The sequence below is a fragment of the Microplitis mediator genome, chromosome 8 (genome assembly GCF_029852145.1).
Source record: "Microplitis mediator isolate UGA2020A chromosome 8, iyMicMedi2.1, whole genome shotgun sequence".
In the NCBI taxonomy this organism is placed as follows: Eukaryota; Metazoa; Arthropoda; class Insecta; order Hymenoptera; family Braconidae; genus Microplitis; species Microplitis mediator.
The window spans coordinates 23820833-23846439 of record NC_079976.1 but is presented as its reverse complement, the minus strand read 5'-3'; the positions used below and the strand labels follow the sequence as shown (position 1 = coordinate 23846439).

The 25607-nt window shown below is 31.7% G+C and overlaps 3 protein-coding genes across 3 annotated transcripts; 2 read left to right on the top strand and 1 right to left on the bottom strand.

Moving 5' to 3' along the window:
• The first annotated feature begins 1909 nt into the window (after nucleotides 1-1909).
• LOC130673487 (uncharacterized) lies at nucleotides 1910-8908 on the top strand. Its single transcript, XM_057478506.1, has 4 exons — nucleotides 1910-2120; nucleotides 3312-3491; nucleotides 4634-4796; nucleotides 8655-8908. The coding sequence occupies exons 1-4, from the start codon at nucleotides 2049-2051 to the stop codon at nucleotides 8756-8758; spliced, it is 519 nt and encodes a 172-aa protein (XP_057334489.1). The 5' UTR covers nucleotides 1910-2048; the 3' UTR covers nucleotides 8759-8908.
• A 2087-nt stretch (nucleotides 8909-10995) lies between these two features.
• Nucleotides 10996-13747, bottom strand: LOC130673486 (uncharacterized). The gene is made up of 2 exons (XM_057478505.1): nucleotides 13426-13747; nucleotides 10996-13328 (listed from the first exon to the last, which is right to left on the bottom strand). Exons 1-2 carry the CDS (start codon nucleotides 13522-13524, stop codon nucleotides 12048-12050), a joined length of 1380 nt encoding a protein of 459 aa, XP_057334488.1. The 5' UTR covers nucleotides 13525-13747; the 3' UTR covers nucleotides 10996-12047.
• A 1203-nt stretch (nucleotides 13748-14950) lies between these two features.
• On the top strand, nucleotides 14951-17464 carry LOC130673465 (uncharacterized). Its single transcript, XM_057478482.1, is given in 2 exon segments — nucleotides 14951-15146; nucleotides 15241-17464. Coding segments are annotated over 2 exon segments (2031 nt in total). The 5' UTR covers nucleotides 14951-15053; the 3' UTR covers nucleotides 17179-17464.
• The last annotated feature ends 8143 nt before the right edge of the window (nucleotides 17465-25607 follow it).

The window sequence follows — 25607 nt, the reverse complement described above, 5'->3', positions numbered from 1 at the left end:
TGCCTTAGAATATGACTTAAAATAAATATTTTGAAAAATAATAAAAAAAAAAATTACTCTTATTGTGGGGAAAAAGAAAAGATACAAATTTTTTTTTAATTTTAAAATAAATATTAAGTTATAGAGAGATACAGAGATCGTCTTTTTTTCCAAGCCTACGTTTGTGTGCGTAACATGTAAGTTGGCGCGAGCAAAATAAAAGACATTTAATTGAAGCCGATATTAACCGAAGATTAACGGAGACTACTGAAATATTACTCTGCAGTTTAGAGTAAAAATTACTTCCATAGATTAGAAAATTTATTCGAGTTATAGGCAGTTTTTCATCAAAAAGTTAATGGGTTTAAAAGAATGGTACACGGAAAGAAAATTATGGGAAGTTTTGCTATGCATTATGGGAATGGTGCCCATAATGGTATGGGAATAGTACCTATACTACTATAGGGATGGTTCCCATATATTATGGGAACCATCCCCATAATAGTATGAGAATAGTTCCCATACTATTATGGGAATAGTTCCCATAATGATATGGGAATGGTTCCCATACCATTACGAGAATGGTTCCCATAATATTATGGGAATGGTTCCCATATTGGTATAGGAACTATTCCTATAAAATTATGGGATCTATTCCCATAATGTTATGGGAACCATCCCTATAATATCATTAAATTTTTTTTTTTGCACAATAGTGTAGAAATTCTCCAAAATTTGAATTTTTTTGAATGTTTTGTGCTGACAAAAAATTCTTGTTAAAAATTTTAATGTTTTTTTGCCATATACGATTTTTTTTTCAATGTTTGAATTTTTGTTTTCATGTTTAATAATATTTCTGTGTATTGTAGAAGTGATTACCGCACTTCTTTAAATTAATTTTTTCATGATAATATGGGAACCATTCCCATAATATTATAGGAATGGTTCCTATAATAGTATGGGAACTATTCCCATAATATTATGGGAATGATTCCCATAATGGTATAGGAACCATTCCCATAATAATATGGGAATCATTCCCATATTATTATAGGAACCATTCCCATAATATTATAGGAACCATTCCCATAATATTATAGGAACCATTTCCATAATATTATGGGAATGGTTCCTATAATTTATGGGAATGGTTCCTATAAATTATAGGAACCATTCCCATAAATTATAGGAATGATTCCCATAATATTATAGAAAGTATTCCTATAAATTATAGGAACCATTCCTATATTTATAGGAACCATTCCTATAGTGTTATAGGTATCATTCCCATAATTATAGGAACTATTCCTATAATTATGGGAAACATTCCTATAATTATAGGAACCGCTCCCATAATTTATGGTCGTAATTCCTATTATGGTATAGGAAAAAATTTCACAAAATTATGGGAACCGCTGCCATAATTTTCTTTCCGTGTATATTGGGGAGTAAAAATTAACCGCATGGAGTAAAAATTAATAGATTAAGATGAGATATTCACAATAATCGATTAAATATAAGACTTTTAAAAAATTACTCAGTAGTAGAGTAAAACATGGTCTAGCAACGTTAATATTTGAACAAAAAATATTAAATTTAAAACAAAAAATACCAATTTTTTGCAACGGCCCAGGATTACTCGAAATTACAGAGTAATTTTTATCAAAAAATTCTTTCCGTGTATAATTGTTTTATTGGTAGTAGAAAGTTTTTACAGTTTAAATCGGCTCGGATATTTTTAAATAAGTGTTGATTTTTTTTTCTTTGTTGCAAACTTATTAGATATCCTCCCTATCGGATTGGTTGGGAGCCTGGTATGCCATTGTGAAGTTTTACTACCAATAACATATACACACATGAATATAACCGTAACAAACACCATACAAGAGAAGTGTTGAGTCTACAGAAAACTCAGTCACTTTATTAGTTAGTCATTCTCTTTTCTGCCAGCACTGCAGTATAACAGAAATTTAAATTGAAACACGATACATACTATTTTTTAATTTACTGATAGTAGACTCAGAAGTTGTGATTATTAAGCATCTTAATTTCATTTATAAATTTTGAAAATGAAAACCGTTAATCATTGTTGTTGTTTCGGTTTGTCTACAGCATCATTACTAATTGGAATACTCAATATTGTAAGTGATCAACGTTAATTATCAGAGTTCTAAGAAAATATTAGCGTATATATTAGACCGGTTCAAAAAAATCGACTATTTTTTTTTTTCAAAACCCGCAGTGAAATATCTTCCTAGTCACGAAAAAAGAAGCCTGTGGAAACGGGAGCTCTTAATATCAATTTTGAAAGGTCGCTCATCGTAAATTTCTATTTTACGTTTAAATAACATGGGAAAAAAAAAATTTTACTTTTTTATTTTTCTAGCTCGGCATTTGCACGTCATATAAATGAGTCCATAGCATATTCTTGTAGAGAATTTAACGCTCTACAAAAAAGGTCTCTTATCGTTTTTTGATAAATCGATCCATTCGAAAGTTATCGGAGCTGGAAGTCAAATCTATAATAAATTTCCAGATCTTTTTACTTTTCCAGCAAAACTATCAGACTTATCAAAAAATGTCATAAGATCTTTTTTATAGACAATTTTATTCCCTACAAATTATTTTTCATAAAATTTTTTGAAATACCGCATTGTTTTCTAGTTATTTTCATTTTAATGCCAAGCTCGTAAAAATAATAGTCTTCTACTCTATTCTAAGAACTTAAGATTAAAATGAAAATAACTAGAAAACAATGCGGAATTTCAAAGAACTTTATGAAAAATAATTTGTAGGAAATAAAATTGTCTATAAAAAAGATCTTATGACATTTTTTGATAAGTCTGATAGTTTTGCTGGAAAAGTAAAAAGATCTGAAAATTTATTATAGACTTGACTTCCAGCTCCGATAACTCCCGAATGGATCGATTTATCAAAAAATGATAGGAAACCTTTTTTGTAGAGCATTAAATTTTCTACAAGAATATGCTATGGACTCATTTATATGACGTGCAAATGCCGAGCTAGAAAAATAAAAAAATAAAAATTTTTTTTTCCCATGTTATTTAAACGTAAAATAGAAATTTACGATGAGCGACCTTTCAAAATTGATATTAAGAGCTCCTGCTTCCACAGGCTTCTTTTTTCATGACCAGGAAGATATTTCACTGGGTTTTGAAAAAAAAAAAATAGTCGATTTTTTTGAACCGGTCTAGTATATATTGATATAATAGTTCATTTTATTCCAAAAAGAGGATCAAGGATTTCACGTTTTGTTATTTATTTAAACAGTTGTAAACAAAATTACATAAATAAGATACAATAATTTTCAGATATTTTTGAAATTCGTACTTTATGTAGTTATTGCATATCGTCAACAGTTAGATTTCTGTGAACTATTCGACTCCATACTTCCATTTTGTGCTGACTATATCAACAGAATAAATAGCATATCTACATTCATTGTTATTAAATATGTAGCAGCAATAATCATGATGATTGGTTCAGATCGGGTAAGAAAAAGTTTTCTTTTTTTTTTTTACTTAAAATTTTATTTTTATTTTTAACTAACCAAGATTTGCAATAGTTTTTAAATGTATTTTTATTATAAGTGTGCGAATAGTTTGAAATCACGACTATTCGAGTATTTTGGAATTTTTTTAATTGGGATCGAACTAATTGATTAGAACTTCGACTTTTTCGATCGATTTGTAAATTTTCGAATTATTAGAAACTTAACGAATCATTAGGAACTTTAACAAATTATTAAAAGCTTAACGAATCATTCGTAAAATTTTTAATCATGTAATAAGTAAATAATACTTTGAAAACTTTCTTATGAACGACTTGAAAATGGTGGAATTTATTCCGGCAATCCAAATTTTTGCCAGAGATAAATAGAGTTCAGACACGAGTTTACGATACAATTAATTTTGTTTACTTTCGAATCGAAGCTCCCTATTAAACACAAATTGAATGTTTGAAAGCTGATTAAAATTTTCAGACTTAAATCGTATAATTGAAAAAGTCGTATAATTCAAATTTTTTTAAAATGACCGAAATTCGGACTTTTTTTTATTCAAATTACAAATCAAACAGTTATATGTTTCGAACACGATTCGCGACCCCTAATTTCATTAATTTATTCGTCCGTGACGGCCTCCGGCGAGGAATTAAAAAAAAATGCTGAAAATCTAAATGCTCTTTAATTTATATTTTTTTTTTTTTCATTAACTTTTTCATAAACTGATTGAAAGTTTCGATTGAATTCTATAGAGAACAATAAAGTCTCGATGGATTTCTGATTAAATGAGATTTTATGGGTAAAGAATAGAGATTCTATTGGTCTCAATCGGATCAGTAGGATTTCTAACGAGAAAAATGTAAAGGTTAGGAGCTGAAATAAGCAGTGCATAAAATATTTCATTGAAGATATAGTCATCCCGACGAACTGACGAAAGCTTGGGATTTTTTTCCCACCGTGATTTCTTCTCCCACCCTTTAAATGTTGGTTTTGGTGGCTTTGCACATGCGCACATTTAAACGTCGCATGCGCTCATTTTAATTTTATATTGGTGGGGGAAAGAACTGGTGGGAGAAAAATCCCAAGCCTTCATCGGGACGACTATAATATAAAATAATTTTTTACTTCCAGAAGATACATCAACTAATGTGGCCGCACTTAGTTGTCCATTTCATGGAAATTTCGATAACAATACTATTTTTGCTTTATTATGTGATGTCTTGCATTTTACATCCCGGAAAACACAATTTGAAACTTTTGTGGTATGGAGGATGGCTTGCTGGAGTATGGCTAAGTATGTTGCTGATTAACAGAATATATATTCACATACACGGAAAAAAAATTCTAGTTAAATTTACAATGCTAACATCGCAATTTGTCCTATTAATTATTGTATTGGTGGACTAGACTTTTCACATCGTAATTTTTACGATGTAGGGTTGGAAATTTTATTTAAGAAATAATACTTCAGACAAATAATACGAAGTCTTAAGCTCTTTAATATAAATTACGATGTAACATCGTAAAATTTGAAGAGAAATTTTAAATAAAAGATTAAAATAATAATCGTTCGGCAGTTGGATTCGAACCCGAGTCCTTTCGAGTGCGAAGTGTCCGACGCCTTGGACCACTCGGCCACTGAAGGGCCTACTCTATATGTAGTTTTTAAGATCCATATAAACGACTTGCGGAGGACCAAGTTACTATTTAAAAAGTACGATGTAACATCGTACTTTTTATAGCTTCCATCGTATTATAACAGAGGCAGCACTGTAATATTTATTTTGTTAAAAAGTAAATAGAAATATTAAATGTACGAATAACTATAGTTGTTAGTGTAATTTTTATTTATTTTTTTTTACGATGTTAAATTGTAATTTTTGCAGTAATTTTTAATCCTAAAAGTCTTTGTTAAAATTACGATGTTAAATAGTAAACAATATAACCCACACAATAAATTTTGAAATAAAACATCTAAAAATTGACATTAATAAAAGTCTAGTCCGAGATTGCGATGTTAACATCGTAAATTTTGGTAGAATTTTTTTTCCGTGTAGTTAGATTATTATTTCATAGATACAATACATATTAGGGTGGGCCAAAAAAATCGACTATTTTTTTTTTTTCATTTTGTACTCTGAAAAATAGGGTGGTAGACACCTCAAAAAAAGTCTCTCCAAGTATAAGCTCTTAATTTTAATAAAAAAGTCCTCCGCTTCTCAGTTTTTTATTTTTTCCTTATTATTAGAAAAAAAAATTTATATCTCGGTATTTACTATTTGGAAAAATATCTCGTCTCGTATATTAATAGGAAATTGAATTCTCTACAAGAAGGTCTCTTTCAATTTTTTTGTGAACCTCACCGTTCAAAAGTTATTAAAGGTTGAAGTTTGATTATTTTCAGGCAGATTTCTTTTTTCTTATGAATTTTATAACTCGTCAAAAAAAATTATTATGATACGCACACCTCATGGCTTTATAGGAAATTTACTGCTCTACAAAAATGATCTCTTATAATTAGTCGATTAAATTAACCATTTAAAAGATATTCATCGTCAAACTTCAATGCACACTAATTTTAACAGTTTTTGATTAATAATTCGAACAATTTCAATTTAATTTATGAGTTTCGGGGAAATTCGTACAAACTTGAGTTTCTGCCGTGGAAGTAACTACTATAGAAGTTCTCTGTTCGAAAATTTATTTGTAATTTATTATTCTTATAATATTTTCATAAATTTTATCTTTATTAATTAGAAATCCCGATGGTGTTGTTAAATATTTTTAAGGCGTTTGTTCAGAGTATATTTTAAAACTTTTTTCCACAAAATATAGATAAAATTATTTGTTCGAGGGGATTTTTGTTTTGAATCCCATCGCTTCTTTTGTTTGTCTTGTGAAACTAACGCCGCCTATGTTTCCTATTCTCAACTTATCTTTAGTATCTACTCGTTTTATACTGCATGTTCAGTGTTTCTAAATGTCATCATCTTGCATACCTGATTAAATAATTTATTATTTACATGGTGACTGTAAGACTTATTTGTGATAAATTATTAAATCACCTCCGAGAATTCGAGAAATTTAAAATAATCAATAATGATTGTTTTTTCAAATTTTGTTTACGATTATGCTTGATAAATTAAATGATTTTGAACAGTAATTTATAGCAATAATTGATAGGAAGAGTTACGAGAACTTTGAATTAAACTAGTAAGTTAATATATTAAACATTCAGAAAAAACGTCAGAAATAGTGATTATTTTAAAATTTTGATGATATTATTTAATCTAACGAACGGATTGCAATAATTCATGTATATGTCATCAAACATTATGAAGCCAAAAGGCTGGTATAAATTTTGGAACATATAAAGAATTACAATGTGCGTTATCCGAAAAAAATGAAGTAAATTGTTATTTCTAAAATGTTTCATTGTCGATATCCTTCGAACTAATCAACTGATTTTGATGTTTGAGGCGGCGTTCGAAGAAGTTTTTCAGCCTCTCACGCTAAAAAGTTATTAGAATCAATATTTTGCGATTTTTTAATTAATTAGAAAAAAAAAACACTTTTTTGAAATTCTTTCAACAGCGATATCTTTTGAACAATTACTCCGATTTTGATGGTTTAGGCCTGCTTAAAAAATCCGATAGATTCATATAGCCGTGTGTAAGGCCCATACTAAACTATAGCACTTCTCATAGTTCATTCACCCGGGTCGAAAAATTTGATCTGATTTTAGTCTAACTGGACTGTATTTGGACTACTTGGTCTGTTATTGAACTTCGATAAAAATTTTAATCTGTTTTTGATCCACCCGGACTTGAAAATTTGACCTGATTTTAGTCTGATTCGACTCTTTGATCTGATTTTGATCTTTTATGAAAATTTTAAGCTGTTTTTGACCTGCTACTTTAAAAAACAAACGCGTTACGAGCAGACTAAATTAGATTAATTCGTGAACTTTAAAAAATTTTAGTTCTGAAAATTTACAAGGACAAAACTAGATTAAATCATGGACTTATAAAATTTTTATTTATGGGCAATATTTATGAAAAAATATTAAGTTGCAGAATTGATTATGTTTTATTTACTATTGATTTACTATCTTTTGTTTTAAAATGTCGGCAGTTAATGAAAATTTGACAGCTTAATTTTTTAGTTGTCTTCATTGAATAATTTTTTTATTGAATAAAAGTGATAAATCAACTCTTAAAATGTCAAAAATTTTCTCTTATTTACTGGATAAAATTGAAAATATTTTGGCATAAGAAAACATCAAAATTCTTGTGCTACGGAGAAAAATGTTGGCTCGAAATCTACCAATTTTTATTATGCTGTCGACCAAACTTGAAACAGAAAGTAAAGTATCCAAAAAATTATTATGCTCTTATAAAAAACTATTATGCTGCATCAAAATTATTATAATGTATGGAAGTAATTGATATTGAAGCTCATCGATAAGTTTCTCGCGCGTAATAAGTAATGTGATACAGTATAATCATTTTTTGTAAGAGCACGATAATTTTTTGGATGCTTTACTCCCTGTTTCAAGTCTAGTCGAAAGCATTGTAAAAATTGGTAGGTTTCGAGCCAACATTTTTCTCCGTGTGACATCTAATTATGGAAGCGCATTAGCATGTTTTAAATACCAAGAAAATTAAAATAAATTAATAAATCTAGATTATTATTATTATTATTATTTATATTTATAAAAAGTCCTGTATTTGTCCTTAAAAACAATTGAACACAGACCAATAATTATAATAAAAAAGTCTGTTTTTAATCTAAACGCGATTTAAAACAGACTAAATATCATACGAAAATAAGTCTGATATTAGCCTGGATAAGGAATAGTACGGGCAAAAACAGATTAAATTCTTATATAAAATAAATACGATTTATAAACTTCAATTAAAGGAAAAACATTTGAATTTATCATTTATTTTAAAACAGATCTAATTTTTTGACCCGGGCATTCTTATAAAATCTGTATTGGAATTTATGAGAATATCCATTGGATTCCATGAGATTTTCTAAACTGGGGATATTTGACGCTGCTCAATTTCTCACTTTATTCAAAACTACTTGTTGGTTTGTTTAATTTCAATTATAGACAATCATATATTTTTATGTGACTTTTTTGTAGGTATCAATATTCATTTTTGGATTGTGATCAAAAGTCGTGTCGAGGAAATAAAAAGGCAGAAACAGTTTACCCTCATCGAAGTTATAGCGGATGCATCATCATGATGATACACAAATATTAAATGCGGAATTATCAACACATATTTATTAGTGGGACTTTCATTAACGTATTCTTATCATATATTTTAATTTTTTTAATTTCATCTTACCTAATAATATTATTTTTGTTCCACTGTAACTTAAATTTACTCGTAGTAATAATAATTTGTTTATCCATTTATTAATGTCACTACGAAACACATGTGTAGCGATAGAGTTGATCATCTTTACCATTGCTAAGTATATTATAAAATAACAATATATTCTTAGTTTGTGTCCATGTGGAAGAAAGAAATAAATTGCGACGAAAAATAAAATTTTTCAATAATTTCACTCCTGTTTTGATTTGTAAAAAGAATTAATAAAAAAAAGAAGCCAAAAGTTCATTATAAAACGTTTTTTTGTCTCTCCTGAAAAGTAGTAGTTTTTTAGATACAAAGTTGCGTCAGAAAACCTTCGGTATACGGAAACCATTCCTGTAATAGATTGTAATTTTTACTGTAAATTTTAATCTATGGAGTTACTCTCTTAGAATGAACCAGTGAAATTCCACTGATTCAACCAGTGAAGTTCACTGGTTGAATCAGTGAACGTCGCGCTCACTGGTTTCAACCAGTGAACTAAAAATGTGTAAGCGCGCGGGTACAGCAGCATTCTGTACATGAGTATATTTAAGTGTTTTATTATGTCAATAAATAAGTTATATTTATTGATTATCTTCATGTAATATTTTAACTAACTTTTACATAACAATAATAATTATATGACACAATTTTTACAGAGTTTAAAAATAAATAACTTTGGAGTAATTTCAATAGCTTGGAGCTAACCTCAAAAATGAATGACATAATTTTAAAATTGAACAATATAAAAAGCCCATTGAAAATGGAAACAAATTCAATTTTTATAAATCCTAATAAATTTTATTTATTTTATTACTAAATAATTTTTAATTAAATATAATTGTTATTAAGACTCTTTTTGTTTGACTTCACTTTGTTTATAAATAAACGTTTATAATAAAATAAAATTAATCTAACCTATTGTGTTTATATTTATGTAGTACACCGGCGTATCACTGGTTTAACCGGTGAGCCAAGCGATTATCTTAGTCCACTGGTTGAATCAGTGAATTTCACTGGAAAATCAGTGAAATTTCACTGGTTCATTTTAAGAGAGTAGATTTCTATAAAATCTAATTAAACTTATGATTGTAATGTTATGTAAAGTTTATTAAATATTTTTGTTGAAACTATTCTGATAAATTTTGGTGGATGCTTTTTTTGGATTCTTTACATTATTTTTTCATGTTTTATAAATAAACTGTTAATGAAAAGAAAAATAAAGATAAAAAAACAAAATTATAAAAATAGGTTGATAGATGTAATAAATTTTTATTTGTTATAAAGCAATAAAAAAAAAAAAAATAAATAAATTTATCGAGACTAATTTTGATTGAACCAATTTTTTTTCACTCTAGCCTAGTGATCAGTTTAAAAATACATTTTGTTTCTTTTATGGCAACGAAAAAATTTATTAAGTCTTCTCTCTCTCATCGTCAGCAATACAAAAATTTTAAATTAACCCCAAAAATAGTGACACAAAAGTGTTAAAAGAATATATAAAAATGTTCATATTAACTAATTATTTAATAAAAATAATTGTAATAAACATAATCGCTGTACTGGCATGTCCGAATTCGCCCGCAAAACCTCAATGTGAAGAATACAAGTATAAAAATTACGAAAAACGTACAAATGTATTATCAACTTTACCAGACACACGTTGTATTAATGAAATATCATTAATTGGAACCCATCAATCGATGACATATTCAACCGCAGACTTGAAGTTACGTAAGCAAGAGTTAAATATTACCGAACAATTGACGTACGGAGTCCGTGGCTTCGATATCACATTGAGGATTAACTTAAACTATTTTGATATCTATTCACGTGGTGTACCTTTGAATAGTACATTTACTGATTTGATGTATGACATTAATGCATTTTTAAAATTATATCCAGGAGAGTTCGTTGTTATGATAATAAATACGGATTATCATGGTAATAATGATTTTAATTATGATCCTCATAATAATTACTGTGGCTTATTAGACAATTATTGTACTGATTATGTTGGTGGACAACGTCTTGTTAAATATTGGTCATTAGATAGCACTCTTGGTGAATTACGCGGTAAAATATTATTACTAACGGACGATATACATTTTAAAAATTGTGTTAATTGGATTAAATCGAAATGTTTATTATCAAATGATATTACAGTACCATACAATGGATACGGAGGTTTTGATATCGACGGTGATATTGACTATAGATGGAAACGATTTAAAACAATTACAACATATGATGAACTTAATATGTATTCATGTTATGTGTATGATTTGAGTGTTTATGATCATAACTATTATTCACATGGTGTAGCTAAGTACGGTGGTTATTACCATGAAGATAAAAATGAATGTGTTAACCCAATGAATCATAGAATTGTAATTTATAATTTTTTTAATCACCAACGAAAAATGAACATTCTTATTGTTGATTATGTGATACAAGAAATTATTGATTTAATTAATGATCAGAATTGAAGTAACTTTAATTTTCAAGAAGATATTATGAATTATTCTAATTAATTAAGATGTATGACGAATAATAAATCAATAATAAAAGCACAAATTATAAAATTAAAATAGTGGCAAAATTTAGACAAAATCCTCCCCGAAAGTAAGTTACCGTCGGTTTTTGACCCCACTCTAAAAAAACGTGTCTAATCTCGAGCCGTTACTACACATTGACATTATAAACCGAAAATTTTCCCCGATTCTTGACGGTGACTTGCTCACTGGGAAGACTTCATATGCAAACGTAATATCATCAGACAGTCGTGCCACTATACTGGTATCGGATGTCTACTTCACACGGAAAGATTGGAACCTGACTGGTTATCCCGGGAAAAAATGATCAGACCTGACCATGCCTGTTCATGTATGATCAGGCCGAAATTAGACCTGATCATACCTGTTCATGTATGATTAGGCCGGAAATTAGACCTGATCATGCCTGTTCATGTATGATTAGGCCTGAAATTAGACATGATCAGGCCTGATGACACCTGTCCATGCCTGTTCATGTCTGTTCATGTCTGAAGCGTTGAATACTAATGAATGAAAATACGAATAAAATTTATTGTTTATTTTAGTGTGTATGAGAAAAAGACAAAATTTATGTACAATTTTTAATAAATATTGAATATAAATAAGTTTTCAATATAATTAGAATCTCCAGGTTCCTTGGATGCCAAAGTGAGGTTCAACATCTCTTCCAGGAAGTTTTTGCGCACCACCTGCAGCACTAATTTGACCATTTTTGCCTTCATAGATGTTATGCTGGTAGTCTAAATTCCAACTAGGACGACGTTCTGGTCCATCCAAAGGCTTCGTGTGTTGAAAGACAATAGATCCTTGAGGTTCTGGGGAACGACGGAATCTCCAGGTTCCTTGGATGCCAACGTGGGGTTGAACATCTCTTCCGGGAAGCTTTAGCGCACCACCTGCAGCACTTATTTGACCATTTTTACCTTCATAGATGTTATGCTGGTAGTCTAAATTCCAACTAGGACGACGTTCTGGTCCATCCAAAGGCTTCGTGTGTTGAAAGACAATAGATCCTTGAGGTTCTGGGGAACGACGGAATCTCCAGGTTCCTTGGATGCCAACGTGGGGTTGAACATCTCTTCCGGGAAGCTTTAGCGCACCACCTGCAGCACTTATTTGACCATTTTTACCTTCATAGATGTTATGCTGGTAGTCTAAATTCCAACTTGGACGACGTTCTGGTCCATCCAAAGGCTTTGTGTGTTGAAAGACAATAGATCCTTGAGGTTCTGGGGAACGACGGAATCTCCAGGTTCCTTGGATGCCAACGTGGGGTTGAACATCTCTTCCGGGAAGTTTTAACGCACCACCTGCAGCACTAATTTGACCATTTTTGCCTTCATAGATATTGTGCTGGTAGTCTAAATTCCAACTTGGACGACGCTCTGGTCCATCCAAAGGCTTTGTGTGTTGAAAGACAATAGATCCTTGAGGTTCTGGGGAACGACGGAATCTCCAGGTTCCTTGGATGCCAACGTGGGGTTGAACATCTCTTCCGGGAAGTTTTAACGCACCACCTGCAGCACTAATTTGACCATTTTTGCCTTCATAGATATTGTGCTGGTAGTCTAAATTCCAACTTGGACGACGCTCTGGTCCATCCAAAGGCTTTGTGTGTTGAAAGACAATAGATCCTTGAGGTTCTGGGGAACGACGGAATCTCCAGGTTCCTTGGATGCCAACGTGGGGTTGAACATCTCTTCCGGGAAGTTTTAACGCACCACCTGCAGCACTAATTTGACCATTTTTGCCTTCATAGATATTGTGCTGGTAGTCTAAATTCCAACTTGGACGACGCTCTGGTCCATCCAAAGGCTTTGTGTGTTGAAATACAATAGATCCTTGAGGATCAGCCGAGCGACTGTAGCGTGGAGGGTTCGATGGGAATTTAGGACGATTCTATAATTGAAATATCATTATTGTGTTATAAGTATTAGAGGTGATTCAAAGTATTCATCGCAGTAGTTTTTTCGGTAATCGTGAATTTATGACTTACTATGTATGGAGCGGGTTGATGACCATCCTTATTATGAATCCCAGGTTCACTTGAGACGATTGCCAAAGTAGCGGCCAGCCAAATAAAAGTAGTTTTCATCTTGAAAACTATATATTCACCGTTATTATAATAATTTAAGAGTTTCAAACGTTTTTAGAAGAAGTTGAAGAACTGTGATTGAACGATCCGAATGAATAGTTTATATACTCCATATCAAAGAATTGTTTGGTGTAAGGGGAATCACCTTACACTAGTTGAAATGTGAGATAGAACAAAAAATAGTAGGGGAGTGGGAACTCCGTCAATATAGCGCAGACAGTGAGGAATCCCCGATTCTGTGATGTCAGCTTCGTATCGTAGTTTTGTGCATGCGTATGTTCTTTTATTGGTATACTTCTTATCACAAACTGGTTGTCTGGAGATCCATAGTTTTTTTATGATATGTTTTGCATCTTCACTATACTTGATATATATTTATACTTTTTTTATGTTATTTGCAGTTTAAATTTACTTCTACATTACTAGGCAACTGACAGAATTATTTAAATGATACGTACATCTTATAAAAATAGTTAATAATATTGACAATTGTACAAAAATTAAACTTTTGGCTCGAAAACTTTTGAACCAATGGACTCGATGATAAATCATACAAGACCTTTTTTGTAGAGTGTTACATTCTCCGTACGAATATATGGATGTTTCATTATTGTAGATTTAGTTGTCCCCGAGTTATAAAACTTTAAAGAACAAAAGAAATTTTTTTCATGTTATTTCCATAAAATACTTTGATTGGAATGTGGACTATCATAGAGTTAATATTAAGAGCTCAAATTGTCAGAGAATTTTTTCTATCAATTTAGAAGCATTTGTGCCACTAGAAGCAAAGAAATTTGAAACAATTCCTGCTAAGGAGCACTCTAATATATACATATATATATATATATATATATATATCAACAACTATCAAATTTTAACTAAAATCGCTAAAAATTTAAGTAAAAAAAATCTTTCCACTCTATCACAAATTATTATCATCAGTCATTTTTTCGAAAATAGAAATATTTATATTCACACACAACCAAACATGTAAATATCATCTCGAAATAAAAAAAATATCAGAGATTAAAAGAATGAGAGAACCTGAAAAATAATAAGAACAACAACTTGAGAATTAAAATAGGTATTAGAATCGATTATACCCCAACACATTACGCATCAAGTTTTTTTTTAACGAAAAGTTTAAAAAATGTTAGTGTATGTAATAAAGATATCCGAGAGATGCATGACTTATAACTACGTATCATTGACCTACAGACAGTTGCTCTGCGATAAGTGAGTCATAAACAAGACAACGCACATACTCACTCACACGATACGAAACTGCAATAGAAGAAAAGGGGATTCCTTACTGTCAGCTCCTCAGCGGGGTTCCCACTCCACTATGATTTTTATAGAGCTTGACATCTGAACATGTTTAAAGTGATTCCCCTGATATAATTCAAAGTAATAAAATGAAGTATAAAAACAACCCGAGTCGATGGAAGGATCACAGTTTGTCAACGACTTCTTAGCTCATCTAATATTATTTGATTCGAAATAAGTATAATACAAATATAACTTCGAAAATGAAAGCTGTTTTAATTTGGTTTCTGGGTACTTTGGCACTTGTCCTAAGTCATCCTGGGATCAGAGACGGTCATCAACCTGCACCATACATAGTAAGTAACAAATTTGAAATTAGAAAAAAATGTATTAGAATGGATACTCTAAAAATCGAATAATGATAGTAACAAAAACTTTTTCTTATCAAAGAATCGTCCTAAATTGCCATCGAACCCTCCACGATACAGTCGCTCGGCTGATCCTCAAGGATCTATTGTCTTTCAACACACGAAGCCTTTGGATGGACCAGAACGTCGTCCAAGTTGGAATTTAGACTACCAGCATAACATCTATGAAGGTAAAAATGCCCAAATAAGTGCTTCAGGTGGTGCGCTAAAGCTTCCCGGAAGAGATGTTCAACCTCATGTTGGTATCCAAGGATCATGGAGATTCCGTCGATCACCTGAACCTCAAGGATCTATTGTCTTTCAACACACAAAGCCTTTGAATGGACCAGAACGTCGTCCAAGTTGGAATTTAGACTACCAGCATAACATCTATGAAGGCAAAAATGGCCAAATAAGCGCTGCAGGTGGTGCGCTAAAGCTTCCCGGAAGAGATGTTCAACCTCACGTTGGCATCCAAGGAACCTGGAGATTCCGTCGTTCCCCAGAACCTCAAGGATCTATTGTCTTTTAACACACGAAGCCTTTGGATGGACCAGAACGTCGTCCAAGTTGGAATTTAGACTACCAGCACAATATCTATGAAGGCAAAAATGGGCAAATAAGCGCTGCAGGTGGTGCGCTAAAGCTTCCCGGAAGAGATGTTCAACCCCACGTTGGCATCCAAGGAACCTGGAGATTCCGTCGTTCCCCAGAACCTCAAGGATCTATTGTCTTTCAACACACGAAGCCTTTGGATGGACCAGAACGTCGTCCAAGTTGGAATTTAGACTACCAGCATAACATCTATGAAGGCAAAAATGGCCAAATAAGCGCTTCAGGTGGTGCGCAAAAACTTCCCGGAAGAGGTGTTGAACCTCACGTTGGCATCCAAGGAACCTGGAGATTCCGTCGTTCCCCAGAACCTCAAGGATCTATTGTCTTTCAACACACGAAGCCTTTGGATGGACCAGAACGTCGTCCAAGTTGGAATTTAGACTACCAGCATAACATCTATGAAGGCAAAAATGGCCAAATAAGCGCTTCAGGTGGTGCGCAAAAACTTCCCGGAAGAGGTGTTGAACCTCACGTTGGCATCCAAGGAACCTGGAGATTCCGTCGTTCCCCAGAACCTCAAGGATCTATTGTCTTTCAACACACGAAGCCTTTGGATGGACCAGAACGTCGTCCAAGTTGGAATTTAGACTACCAGCATAACATCTATGAAGGCAAAAATGGGCAAATAAGCGCTTCAGGTGGTGCGCTAAAGGTTCCCGGAAGAGATGTTCAACCCCACGTTGGCATCCAAGGAACCTGGAGATTCCGTCGTTCCCCAGAACCTCAAGGATCTATTGTCTTTTAACACACGAAGCCTTTGGATGGACCAGAACGTCGTCCTAGTTGGAATTTAGACTACCAGCATAACATCTATGAAGGCAAAAATGGCCAAATAAGCGCTTCAGGTGGTGCGCAAAAACTTCCCGGAAGAGGTGTTGAACCTCACGTTGGCATCCAAGGAACCTGGAGATTCCGTCGTTCCCCAGAACCTCAAGGATCTATTGTCTTTCAACACACGAAGCCTTTGGATGGACCAGAACGTCGTCCAAGTTGGAATTTAGACTACCAGCATAACATCTATGAAGGCAAAAATGGCCAAATAAGCGCTTCAGGTGGTGCGCAAAAACTTCCCGGAAGAGGTGTTGAACCTCACGTTGGCATCCAAGGAACCTGGAGATTCCGTCGTTCCCCAGAACCTCAAGGATCTATTGTCTTTCAACACACGAAGCCTTTGGATGGACCAGAACGTCGTCCAAGTTGGAATTTAGACTACCAGCATAACATCTATGAAGGCAAAAATGGGCAAATAAGCGCTTCAGGTGGTGCGCTAAAGGTTCCCGGAAGAGATGTTCAACCCCACGTTGGCATCCAAGGAACCTGGAGATTCCGTCGTTCCCCAGAACCTCAAGGATCTATTGTCTTTTAACACACGAAGCCTTTGGATGGACCAGAACGTCGTCCTAGTTGGAATTTAGACTACCAGCATAACATCTATGAAGGCAAAAATGGGCAAATAAGCGCTTCAGGTGGTGCGCTAAAGGTTCCCGGAAGAGATGTCCAACCTCACGTTGGTATCCAAGGAACATGGAGATTCTGATATGTAAAGAATAGTCAATAAAATTAAGTATTTATCAAATATTGTAAATAAATTCTCGGTTTTTACTACATACCTGTAATGTTCTTATACTAAAATAAATCGTACATCAATATCAATTAAAGAATCCAGTTTTTTATTTTAACCTTATAAAGTTCTGTTCTTTGTTTTTATCCGTCACAACGATAAATAATAGTATAGTCACAACGTTTTGCTATTATTACTTATGATTTACATTCGTATCAAGTATTTATTCATCATCGAATTCTAGAATTAATTAATCCTATGAGCTAACTTAAAAACTCACTGTTGGTTCTTATTTCGAAAGGTTCAAATGCAAGACGGTAAAACTGACAATGTACATCAAGGCTTAATGTTAGGGTTATTATCTATAGCATATAATTGTTCTCATCATTAGTTTTTAGCATATATATATGGGGCATTTCACGCCAAGTCGACCACTTTTGAACCCAACCCTTTTAGATTCGGGTGAAAATTTTATCTCTTTTTCTACACAGAAAAAAAAATTGACTTGGCCCAAGATAATTTTTGCCTTCATTTTTTTATTCTTGGGCTGAGTAATTGGGTTTTTTAATCCGAGAACATTTTCTTCGACTAATATTATAAAAATATTGTGTCGAGAATAAATAAATTTTAATTCAAGTTAAATAATCTTGATTCAAGAATATTTACTTTAAGTCAAATTTATTGTGTTTCCAACCAAGTAAAAAAACTATCAAATCAAGATACTTTTCTGTCCTGGTTGGTGAGTATAGTAAATTGTCACAATATATATCAACATCTCAAACCAAGAACTTTTTTTGCGTGGCAGAAGAACATTTACTCTCAGTTTGAGAAAACTAAATTATCGACTCAAGACAACGGTCTATTGTAATGAGAAAATTTTAATTTTGATTTAAATAAATTATAATCTTAACTTAATAAAATAACTTTTCTTGAATCATGCAAATATTTACTTTACGGAAGACATAAAATTCTCCCATTGATGATTTTTTTTCTTGACTTAAAAAAAATGTAGTCTCGATTCAAAAAAATAAATGACTCTACTTGAAAAAACATATATCGTCCTATATTTTTAAGCGCTGCTGCTATTGGCACCATCCACGGAAGAAATCCGTGTCTCTAAGCGGCAATACGGAAATAGTTAGAAATACGGATAAAATTTCCGTGGATGTAATGGAGATACGGATAAAATTTCCGTGGATGTATTGGAGATACGGATGCATTTTCCTTCAATCGGAAAATTTCCGTGACTTTAAAAATATCCCTAGATATTTCCGTAAATAAATCCGTGCTGCTTTTGGCACCATCCACGGAAGGAATCCGTGTCTCTAAACGGCAATAGTTAGAAATACGGATAAAATTTCCGTGGGTGTAATAGAGATACGGATAAAATTTCCGTGGATGTAATGGAGATACGATTATTTTTTTCTTTTTTGATTATAATTTATCTTTTTTGATTATAATCATAATTAATTCTGTTTTATTGTAAATTTTGTTTTGTTATTAATTCGAAATAATGTTGAATTCAAAAATTTTTGATGAATTATGAAGTATATTGAGTTAATTAATTGATAATGTTATGTCCAAATAATTTTTTTTTTATTTTTATAATTATTTAAAATAATTATTTCTGAGCTCCTCTTTGCAAAGCGCGCGAAAACGCAGCGTCAGCTTTTTCACCTTTTTATGCGGCAAAGAATAGTGGGAAGACACCTGCAATAGGTTTAACGAATAAATAATAAACTGTCGTCACTTTCCACCAATGACAATGATTATAAATTCCCCATCAAATTACCAATCAAAGTTTATAAAAAGCCTGAGCACCCATAGCTCAGGGCTAGTCGGTTCATAAAACTTACGGTCCGCGAATATTCGAACGTCGAAATTTCGTGTACTCTTATTGCAGGAATCCGCCCTAGGCGTTGAAAAGTCAATAAGAAGATTTTTAATAATTTTTAACTTAAACCCTATTGCAGGAATCCGCATCTGCGTCGAAAAGTCAATAAGAAATAGTCAAAGATTGCTAAATTCTATTAACCTTACTGCAGGAATCCGCCCTAGGCGTCGAAAAGTCAGTAAGGGATTTAAATTTTTATATTACAAATCCTCAAATATTGATCTAAAATTCGATCTGACGCAACTGTAGTAATCGTTCGTCTAGTACAATATTTGTCGGATTATAAAAACCATCCGGTACGATCGAACCAGTGACGCAAATCACGTGAATTTGCGATTCCATCTCGTGCCGAGTTAATTTGCGCATAAAACCACTTTTCGGGTGTGAAAAAGGACGCATTAAAAATAAATTGAAATCTTATAAAAATATCTGTTAAGGATAAATAATCCTATAATATAAATTAAATATAAAGTTGTGAAAACTTAGAGTGAACAAGTGACGTTCAGTAAAAACGTTGTAATTTGAAATAATTAATAAAAGATCAAGTTCATCACTTCAACCTTGCGGTTTCATTCGAAAGTAGTACATAAGATATCATCCTACCAACCCAGCCGCACCCATTCTACCAACCCTCAGGAAGGTCGAGTGAGCTGTTTAGTCCTGGAGGGATAATAGCTGCCGCACTAGAAGAATTGACATCGAAAGGTAGGTGAAAGAACTATTTTTCTATCATCATAAAATACTTTGGCTTAAACAAGAGCACCAGTCTCTTTGGAGACGTTTGGGTTCTTAATTTTCGAAAAGATCCACTATAAATAATAAATTATAGGAAGATAATTTCTTCCTCGTATTCTTTATTGTTGTCCACACCCTCCAACTCGCTTGTCCAGAATTACTATCGCTACCAAAGGGAGAAATCCCGGATAAATAATTAAAAATTAAGCGGCGGACATAACAATAAGTTCAAATAATCAATTTTTTTCTGTTATTAATTCATTAATTATTTTATTCCTCCTATTCGGCCCACTGTAACTTCGTTTTTGTCGAGTTTAGAATAAAAATGGACATGGACAATTTCGTAGAGAATTAAATTTCCTCTAAGATAGTCGAGAGCAAAATTTAAAAAAAATTTCTTTGTGTAGTTATTTTAAAAATAAAAAATTTTACAGTTATTTAAATGGGAAAGGAGAGCCCCCATTGCGCCAGCTCAATTTTTGAGATATTGAGCTCAAACTTTAGGAGAATTTTTTTTTTTATATTGAAGAAACTTTTAAGATACGTTTAATTGAAAAAAAAAAAAAAATTATTTTGACATGGTCTAATATATATATATATATATATATATATATATATATATATATATATATAAGCGAAATACCACTGACTGACTCATCACGAGATCTCGAAAACTATAGGTCTCGTTGACTCGAAATTTGGCATACATATTCTTTTCTCAACGTAGACGCTCACTAAGAACGGTTTTTATGAAACTCTTATTCAAATATTACTTTTTAGCAATTTACCGAATCCTCTCTTCTCGTTGGGTAACTACCAAACGCGCTTCTCTGATTGGCTAATACCGGATGGCGTAGCAATCGTTACCATAGTAATCGTTGTCATAGCAAAATAAAAATTGCTGACGAACTGAGAAATTCGATGGTGTAATTTTTAACTTCCCGCTAAGAAAATTGAAAATTTTCAAAAATTCGGGGAGTTATTGGTTTCAGACCGATTTTCGAAAATCGAATTTTCATCAGATGTCGACGTTTTGAGGTCCTAGGAAGCTATTCTGACTAATTTCCAGATGATGTCCGAGTGTATGTATGTGTGTATGTACGTACGTACTTACGTGTGTAAATGTTCTATAACTTTTGAACGGATAAACCGATTTTGATCGTTAAGGTGTCATTCGACGCAGTTTTTCAGTCTCTGACGCTGGTTTTTTTTGGAACTGATCAATCGAACGTTTTTGAGTTTATTCGAAAAAAACACTTTTTTGAAAGTTTTTCATTAACGATATCTCTTGAACGAATGAACCGATTTTGATGGTTGAAGTGGCATTCAAAGCGGCTTATGAATTTTACGAGCTGATTAGATTTTTGAATCAATCCATACAGCATATTACAAGTTATCAAAAAAAAACATTTTTGAAAAAATTTTATTTTTGGAATATCTCCGAATGCACTGAACCGATCAAGGTCAATTTTTCACAGCTTGTAGGAACTAATAAGCTGCGTCGAATGCCACCTTGGAGATAAAAATCGGTTTATCCATTCAAAAGTTACAGAATATTTACATACAGACGTACATACGTACGTACACACATACATACACTCGGCCTAGCACCCTAAGACATCGAGATCTGGTCGAAACTCGTTTTTCGAAAATCAGACCAAAACTAATAATTTCTCTTTTTTGAAAATTTTCAATTAACAACGATATAATTAAAAATTTCCTATTAAAAATTTAGTCCTATCTATTTTACCACTTACAACTTTTTTTGCATAGAAAAGTGCGAGAGAATAAGTATATACCCGAGTCAAAATTAAAACACTAATTCGAGCCTCAAAAACCTCATTTCTTTTGATGTTGTACCTACCGCTGAATGTGAAATACTATTTTGACCCTCACTATACTCAAAATAGGGTATGGAGGCCGAAATTCGTGTTTTAGAATAATATTTTCAACCTCCAAAACCTAAGATCGCTTTAAAACCCTATTTTTCGGTACTTCAGCCTACTAAGAGTATAAGTAGGTTAATTTTACGATTTCATGGAACATAGAATTTCGTCAATCTACAATTGTTGATCAACAATGTAAGGAAAAACATATAAAAAATATGTTTTTTACATAAACTTTTTATATTTCTTTTTCTATGTTGTTGATTAACAGAAAAACATATTTTTATATAATTTTTTGATATTTTGATAATTATATTTTTTATAAATTTAAAATATATTACGAATATATTTTTTTATCTCACCATACCTATATTTTTGTTATATTTACAAATATATTTTTATACATGTATTTTTTATATATTCTAAGATATATTTTTAATACATTTTTGAATATGAAAAATATATTTTTTCTATAAATTTTTTTCATGGGGGTACATGGCCATATATAGAGCCTATATATTTTTTAAATAATTTTATACATAATTATATAACCAAAATTACACATATCACAATTACTTACACGCAGGATTATATAGCACACGAAAAAAAAAAGAAATTTTTTTGTTATTACTAATAATAGATTTTCAATTATATTTTGCTGTTTCAAAAGTGAGTTATTCTTACAATCTCATATAGCATAAGTAAACTTAGCAGTCACTGTCAGTAGCGTAGCCTAGTCGTTAAAGCGTCGGTCTTTCGTTCGTTAGGTCCCGGGTTCGAATCCCACTGAATCGTGTGCGTTCGGTTGATATTTATAGCGTTTTTTCCCTAAATTAAAAATTTCTACTCGGGTAGAAATTAATATGATCGAAAATCTGATGCATCATCAAAAAAAAAAAAAAAAAATACAGAAATGGCTCAATTTTCGCGTCTTCTCTTTCTAAAGTAATTTGATAATTTTAGTTATATTTTGTTCAAATTTCTGAAAATTATAATTAATAAATAAAAAAATAATTTTAAAATTTTAAATTTTTCCCGCTCCCGGCAGCCATTTTGATTTCCATTCCTTCTCCTTTCCCTTCTTTCCCCGCACCTGATTCAAATTGTAGGCTTTAGAGGGTCATTTTAGGGTTCTGTAATACTAATTTCAGCCTAAACTTGGTAAAAGCGGACAAAAATACCAAGTTTAGGCTGAAATTAAGGTTTCGTTGTACAGCTTGGGCTTATCTAAAAAACTAATTTCAGCCTCCTTACCCTCGAGTAGAATTTGGAGGCTGAATCTAGTTTTTTAATTTTGACTCGGGTATGGTAACGATTGCTACGCCATCCGGTATTAGCCAATCAGAGAAGCGCGTTTGGTAGTTACCCAACGAGAAGAGAGGATTCGGTAAATTGCTAAAAAGTAATATTTGAATAAGAGTTTCATAAAAACCGTTCTTAGTGAGCGTCTACGTTGAGAAAAGAATATGTATGCCAAATTTCGAGTCAACGAGACCTATAGTTTTCGAGATCTCGTGATGAGTCAGTCAGTGGTATTTCGCTTATATATACATATATATATATATATATATTAGGGTGCTCCGTTTGAAACGAAGATTTTTTTTTTTTTTCGTTCCCCATCGAAAATCTTGTTCTACATGTAAAAATAAAAATTCAGTGAAATTTTGAGCTCTTAATAACAATTTTAAGAACTGGAATAACGTCGTTGAAGTTTTCTCATGCTAAAAGCATGTAAATTTTGATTCTTTTCTTTTTATCGAATAAAACTCAGCCCCATATTCACGTATCTTATCGGTTCAAAGTTTTCTTGGAAAAGAATTGTATGCTCTTTAAAAAAGCCTGTATGTGCTTAGCAGTACCTTCAACTACAGCCCTCGTGGAAGCCTTGAAAGTCTAATTTCCTACGAAATTAGTGGTTTTTTGTTGTTAACTTGTAAACGGTTGACTTTTGGGAAAAAAAGTGCATGAAATTTTTTGTAGGAAATTTAGTCTTCGACAAAAAAGTTCTCATAAGTCAAATCTCTAAAATCAATATTTAAAAAGATATATGAACTTTAACGGAGTAAAATTCGAAATTTTAGCTAAATGTCGATGTTCTATACTATACAATATATTCAGTTATTAACTTATGGTAAGTATCAATAAATATATATTCGTATAAACTATAAAATGCCCGTAATTATTCATCGAAATTGTTCTTAAGTACCAACCTCATTTGCAATTCTTTTGAAAAATTGAATGATTAAAACACAGATTTGAAGAATCTCGTTCGAATTTTCGATGTCCTTGGGAGCTAACAGATGGATTATGTTAAAAAAACATGGTTTATGTAATGGTTTTGAATTATAAAACCGTTAATCTTGACATTTAGCTAAAATTTTGAATTTTACTTAGTTAAAGTTCATATATCTTTTTAAGTATTGATTTTAGAGATTTGACTTATGAGAAATTTTTTGTCGAATACTGAATTTCCTACAAAAAATTTCATGTCTTTTTTTTCCCAAAAGCCAACCGTTTACAAGTTAACAACAAACAACCACTAATTTCGTAGGAAATTAGACTTTCAAGGCTTTCACGAGGGCTGTAGTTGAAGGTACTGTCAAGCACATACAGGCTTTTTCAAAGAGCATACAATTCTCTTCCAAGAAAACTTTGAACCGATAAGATACGTGAATATGGGGCTGAGTTTTATTCGATAAAAAAAAAAGAATCAAAATTAATATGCTTTTAGCATGGGAAAACTTCAACGACGTTGTTCCAGTTCTTAAAATTGTTATTAAGAGCTCAAAATTTCACTGAATTTTTATTTTTACATGTAGCACAAGATTTTCGATGGGGAACGAAAAAAAAAAAATCTTCGTTTCAAACGAAGCACCCTAATATATATATATATATATATATATATATATATATATATATATATATATATATATATATATATATTAGACCATGTCAAAATAATTTTTTTTTTTTTTTCAATTAAACGTATCTTAAAAGTTTCTTCAATATAAAAAAAAAAATTCTCCTAAAGTTTGAGCTCAATATCTCAAAAATTGAGCTGGCGCAATGGGGGCTCTCCTTTCCCATTTAAATAACTGTAAAATTTTTTATTTTTAAAATAACTACACAAAGAAATTTTTTTTAAATTTTGCTCTCGACTATCTTAGAGGAAATTTAATTCTCTACGAAATTGTCCATGTCCATTTTTATTCTAAACTCGACAGAAACGAAGTTACAGTGGGCCGAATAGGAGGAATAAAATAATTAATGAATTAATAACAGAAAAAAATTGATTATTTGAACTTATCAATTAATTAACTCAATATACTTCATAATTCATCAAAAATTTTTGAATTCAACATTATTTCGAAATAATAACAAAACAAAATTTACAATAAAACAGAATTAATTATGATTATAATCAAAAAAGATAAATTATAATCAAAAAAGAAAAAAATAATCGTATCTCCATTACATCCACGGAAATTTTATCCGTGTCTCTATTACATCCACGGAGATTTTATCCGTATTTCTAACTATTGCCGTTTAGAGACACGGATTCCTTCCGTGGATAGTGCCAAAAGCAGCACGGATTTATTTACGGAAATATCTAGGGATATTTTTAAAGTCACGGAAATTTTCCGATTGAAGGAAAATGCATCCGTATCTCCAATACATCCACGGAAATTTTATCCGTATCTCCATTACATCCACGGAAA

Excerpts from the sequence above, each read along its gene's own strand:
- LOC130673487 (XM_057478506.1), top strand. The coding sequence starts at position 2,049 with ATGAAAACCGTTAATCATTGTTGTTGTTTCGGTTTGTCTACAGCATCA. Across the intron at positions 3,492-4,633 it reads TGATGATTGGTTCAGATCGG|AAGATACATCAACTAATGTG; the intron begins GTAAGAAAAAGT and ends TTTTACTTCCAG. Across the intron at positions 4,797-8,654 it reads GCTTGCTGGAGTATGGCTAA|GTATCAATATTCATTTTTGG; the intron begins GTATGTTGCTGA and ends ACTTTTTTGTAG.
- LOC130673486 (XM_057478505.1), bottom strand. The coding sequence starts at position 13,524 with ATGAAAACTACTTTTATTTGGCTGGCCGCTACTTTGGCAATCGTCTCA. Across the intron at positions 13,329-13,425 it reads ATCAACCCGCTCCATACATA|AATCGTCCTAAATTCCCATC; the intron begins GTAAGTCATAAA and ends TTTCAATTATAG.